The following is a 5,603-nucleotide window of genomic DNA, read 5'->3' on the forward strand; positions in this document are numbered from 1 at the left end:
CAAAAGTAAAAGTGGAACCGAGAGTGGTACGAGAGACAGAACGAGAGCAAGACAGACAGACATTACGAGAGCAAGACAGTTTGTCCCCGTACCACTGGTTGAAAACCACTGCTGTAGATCACTGCCGGTACGTGCACTGGGAGCGCACCGTTTAAGTTTGAAAGTTGAAAAGTTTGTGTGTCTGAAATGCTATGTGATACAGTACAGTTTACACAGCACAGTACATGTTCTGTAGCTACTATTGCACTAAATGCTAACACTTGAATATGTTATGCAAATATGCAACTTGTTTGTTGAAATGTTAATAAATGGGAGCTTCCTCAAACAGCCATCTCTTTCCCGATAATCCCCTCTGTGCACGAACCCTTACATATGGTAATTAAACATTAAAACACCTGCGGCTTATAGTCCAGTGCGGCTTATATATGTACACATCATTCAATTTAGCTGCTGCGGCTTATATTCAGGTGCGCCTACAGTCCGAAAATTACGGTACTTTTTGTTTGTTTGTCAGATGGATTATGGAAAAAAAACTGTAAACTTCAGAAAAACTCGAAACATTTTGAGCGAATCCAAAAAAAGTCTCTTTCCAAGTGTAGTTTATTCATGATTGTTGTCTCTCTCTGCTGCAGGGCTCATGAACAAGACCTTTCAAGGAGACATGAGAGGGATCTGGGGGAGATGAGTATAGTTCATCACAGAGAAACACAGATTATCCTGGCTGACTTCAACAAGGCCCAGGAGGTCCTCAAAGACAAGATCACTGCGCTGCAAATCCTGTGAGTCAGAGAGGCATTCAGTGTTGCCACTTCTGCAGCATTCTCATTCTCATTAATCACCGCTTTCTCCTTGTCATCGTGTCTTCTTACTTCTTGTATATGTGTATGTGAAGGTTGGAGGGGACAGAGGACAAGTTGAGGCACAGAGAAAGCCGACCAGAAGACCTGCATGTTATCGCAGATCTCAGAGAGATGGTCACAGAGAGAGAAGGTCTGGTGAAGAAGCTGGTGGTGAGTCCTGATGCTCCAACATCATAACTAATAATGGCACATTTGATCCTTTTCAGCATGAAAACACAATTCCAGTAGACGTGTCCTGCAGTATGAGCTATCAAAAATGGTTTCCTCTGTTACCAGTCTTATGGTCTTTCTCAGGACGACAAGAAGTTCTACCAGCTGGAGTTGGTCAGCAGGGAGACGGGCTTCAACAAGGTGTTCAACTCCAGTGCCAACGTAGGTGTAATCAACCCTCTCATCAAGGTGAGTGTTTTATTACCCATAGGCCCTTGTGGCATAGATACTACGGTGGTGTGATATTTTTCTAACTCGAACATTTTCTGATCATAATGTACCCTCTATTCAGCCTTCTCTTTCATTTCCTTAAGTGTGTTCTATTGTTTGAGCTCCACGAGGTGTCAAAGCACGATATCATCCCATTCTCCTGTGTGTGTGAACATTACATGAGCTCTGTGCACAAAGCTGCTGATCGCCCTCCTGATGCTCACAGCTGCTCCTGTTGAACCCCAGGAGACATTCAGAAACAATAGCGCTTGATTTCAGCACCACCCTCTTCTTCCTCTCTCTCCTCCTCCTCCTCCTCTGGCTCATGGTGGAGTTGTTACCTAAAACAGCATTTCATTTACCAATCACATTATCTCAAAACTAAACCCTGGAGGTGGAGGAATAAGCTCCGCCCCCCTCCGACTTTGGACAGCTCCCTCCACACTGTTCAGCCCTCTTCCTCTCTCTCTCCTCTTCCTCAGCTCCCTCCTCTTCCTCCTCCTTATCTTCATCCTCCACTTCATCCCATGTCAAGCCTTGCTCTTCCTCATGCTCCTCATCCTCAGGAAGCCCTGGTACAGCAGAGCGTTAGGAGGTGAGAATGAATCTCTTACTGCCACTGCTGCCCCTCTACTTTCACACGGAGAGTCACCTTCTAAACACTCTACCTCACCTCACCTCCTAGCTACCTTCCCTTTTTTCCTCACCCCTTACCCTTAGCTAAAGAAGGGATTATTTCCTTTACAGGTAGATATTAGCATTTTGACCAAAGCTGAAGTGACACATCTTTTTTTCTGCTTTTCAGGAATGAAAATCTGTAAATCTGCAACCACTAAGTACGCAGTCTGGTGCATTTTTTACCAATTGATGTCTTTGCCCACGCTGTATTTCCTTAAATGCACAGTATGTGAGATTTACTAGAGCTTTTTGTCCCTCACACCACAATGCAATGGATCACATGGGAATCTTTTCATCCCTCACATCGCTGCAGTCTCTCTCCAGTAGTTCAGGGTCAACAGAGAAATCGAATGAAGATATAATCTCTTTTTGATCCATTATGCTTTAACGCCTCATTTTCCTTTTTCGTATCATTGAACTATCACACAATCTCTCAGAGAATCTCTTTGAAATGTACTCTCAGTCCACACTGACAAAAGCCTCTCGCCAAACTTGCAAAGAAAGTGACTCTCCGTCTCTTCTGTTTCCTCCCTCAGCCTTCCTGAACCCAACGCCACAACCCCGCCCGACCCATCGGGGGTGGAGGCGGGAAAAAGCCTTGAGTGCGTAGTAAAAGATGAGGACCTGTACTCGCAGTACTTCACTTTCTGACTGTCAAAAACAAATCTGTCAAAAAGAATGAAGGTAATGGGACAGAGAGCTAAAGTTGGACAGCAAACTGTAGGTTTTGAAAGTCATTTGGACGACATTAATACATCAAACGTCCATCATGTGCAGGACTGAGTGTGTGATTCAAACCTTAGGGCTTCCATACATGGTGAGTGCCCGAACATGAAAGTGTGCATGGTAGCATTCATTAACACTTTTATACCGTCTGCAACATGTGACATTTGTGAGAGCCTAACCCTAAGACCCTTCAAAGTATCCCACATACATTTTAATGTACATTTAAATCATGACTTGGTTATTTCATGTTATATATGGATAAGTGGAAGGGAAATAAATGCTCATAACTGATAGAAACAACTGCCTTTAAACATTCTCCATGAAATAATGATCCCTTATGATATTTGAAACTGGGTTCTTAAGCTCATACCAAAAGGTCACAAACTGTCGCAGTGAGTATAAAGTGGGACACTAGTAACTGTAGATTAAGAGGAAATGTTTTCACCGTCATATAAGATTTTTTTTGTACATCAACATGTGTCTTACACGCTGTGATCTGACAGGAGAACGTCTTTTGCCTTGATACTCGCCTTTAGTCATTCATGCTGTCACCCCATGTGAAAATGCACACATTCAAACATGTGTTTGTGAAAAAGGGACAAACCCTGCTGTTGATTCGGGTGTTTTTTTTACCTAAATAATCTACAGTACTCCACAATGACGACACCAGCAAAATGAAAAGCCTAACTTTAGCTTCCTGTCCCAGTACTTCGACTGTGTACATACAGTTTATGTTTGAAAGTCATTTTCAAATAGGGGGGCTTGATTACCACACCTGAACATGGAGAGGAAGGGAATCAAGCACCCCTCATATTTTTGTTATAGCAATATTTATAACATGCTACTGTTTTTCTACGGTCTGTATGTGGTGGACCAGAGATGTGCAGAAAGAGAGTTCTGTCAGCGACATGTTGAACGTTTTTTAATGCCAAGGAGTGTTTAATCAGACACTTTATTTTCATTACAAGCTATGTGTTCATGTCGCTGCCTGAAGCCTCCTGCTGCGCCTCTCTGCAGGACACAGACCTTAGAGCATGTGGAAACAGAAACACTATCATGATGCTGCTGTCACTCACTTGAAATCCTCACACGTTCAGTTTTTTGGTGTACCGTCTGTTTTCTAACTTGAAAGTTTACATTGTTCTTGTGTCATTTTTTCATGACTTGAAGTCCATTGGGTATCCTGTACAGTTTCCAGACTGCATGGTCACCTTCAGCCAGAGGAAGGCTGTTTCTTACTTACTGAGAATCGGACAGAAAAACGTGAGGTTTGAGAGTTTACTTCCTGTTTCAACGACAACACAAACCGTTTCATCACAGCTCGTCTTCCATAGCTGAATCCCCCCCCTCTCGTCGATAATACACGATCGTCGGCACTCTGGTAAAATAATTTTTTCAAAAAGGTTGCCGGCCCCTGCACTAAAGGCCTCAATGGTTACAGGAAGTGTTTTCATTGTTTATCTTCACAAGTTGTAATAATACAATCCTCATACATCTACTAAATACTAAATATATATACATGTTTTTGACGGTTCATTACATTGTCATAAAGAGTATTTCATTTTCATCTGCTCATTTTACTGCATGTACAATGACATTAACACAGCTTCTCTAAATTAACAGTTTTGTAAAAAAAAAAGAAACACTTCCTGAAACCAAGTTGAGAGAGATCCTGTGTGTTTACGTGTCATATGGGAAAGTGATCCTGATGTCCACAGCTGATATTACATTGTTTAGTTGTAAATATTGACCTGTCATAAATACGGAGGATGATATGGGATCCATGCGCACTGTGAAGAATATATTTATTCAAATGAATATGTTGATATATTGACATTTACGCTCAAACATCTGCATCAGACAATGCACAAGTGTTTAGTTTCTTATAAGCGATTTTTAATTAATGCATTTTCTCACTATTTTATTTCCATTTGAAGAAGCACACCCTGGAGGCTGCCCTGTTTCAAAGTGATAGAGTGAAACCACAAGGTCCATACAGTGAACTTTTGATTATATCACATGATCTTCGTCAGCTGATAGTTTGCTCTGTTGTCCTTTTACTACAGATACTTAAATATCCGCTTTTTTCCCCTTGCACTTTGATTTGTTACTGCACTTTCTCGTCCATGTCGCCTCAAAAGTTGAGGTTCAAAGCTTATCCACATATCACATAATCTTCAATATTGTTTATTGTTTTTTATGAACAAAGAAACGTGTAAAAATAAAATATCAAATATTTGAAATATTTATTTATCTGTTTGTTTTTTTGTTTTACTTTCTGTATTGTTTGGAGAGTAATGTATGTCCTTTCCTCTGAGCCATTTGATCGATTTCTCTCTGAGCTAAAGAAGTTTCTCACCATCACATGACCCTGTCCATTGTTACCCTGAGATTTATGTGTTTTTGTATTAAATGTTGTAACCTTTCAAACTGAACAGCTTCTCAAAGTCTGGCAGAGGAAACTGGAAATGTGCTTTATTTTAAAACTGGCATCAACAGACCATCAGTGAACCATAGAAACTGCAACTCATTAAATCTGAATTGTTTGTTAAAATGTTGTATGTGACGATTTGCTGATCAGGGTTTTTTTCACTTCACTTTCAACGCAGACAAACTGGAAGAAACTTTACACTTTAGGAAATAAACTGAAATGGTAAATGTGTTGCAGTTTGTATTTGAGTTGAAAGTGATTTGAATACAGCTTTGTGACTTATTATTTAATGATGTCTGTCTTGTCTTTTTTGAAGTAAAAAATATATAACAATTATAGCAACAATATTTATTTATATTTATATAATTTATGTTGTATGTTATGGAACAGTAAATTATGATTGTGAGATAAAGCCTTCTGTCGTGCTCTTTTTAGTGTGTGTGTGTGTGTGTGTGTGTGTGTGTGTGTGTGTGTGTGTGTGTGTGTGA

The 5,603-nt window shown here is 40.4% G+C and overlaps 1 protein-coding gene across 2 annotated transcripts; it reads left to right on the forward strand.

Annotated features, from left to right (window-relative positions):
- Nucleotides 1-635: 635 nt before the first annotated feature.
- On the forward strand, nt 636-5,119 carry LOC104959262 (protein FAM184A-like). 2 transcript variants are annotated; one of them, XM_010787130.1, is made up of 4 exons: nt 636-779; nt 893-1,010; nt 1,137-1,259; nt 2,495-5,119. In XM_010787130.1, exons 1-4 carry the CDS (start codon nt 682-684, stop codon nt 2,501-2,503), a joined length of 348 nt encoding a protein of 115 aa, XP_010785432.1. In that variant the 5' UTR covers nt 636-681; the 3' UTR covers nt 2,504-5,119. The 2 variants fall into 2 exon arrangements, with proteins under 2 accessions (XP_010785432.1, XP_010785433.1); XM_010787131.1 differs by having other exon boundaries at nt 1,155-1,259.
- The last annotated feature ends 484 nt before the right edge of the window (nt 5,120-5,603 follow it).

The sequence above is a fragment of the Notothenia coriiceps genome, unplaced genomic scaffold (genome assembly GCF_000735185.1).
Source record: "Notothenia coriiceps isolate Sejong01 unplaced genomic scaffold, NC01 NC01_scaffold00030160, whole genome shotgun sequence".
Classification (NCBI taxonomy): Eukaryota; Metazoa; Chordata; class Actinopteri; order Perciformes; family Nototheniidae; genus Notothenia; species Notothenia coriiceps.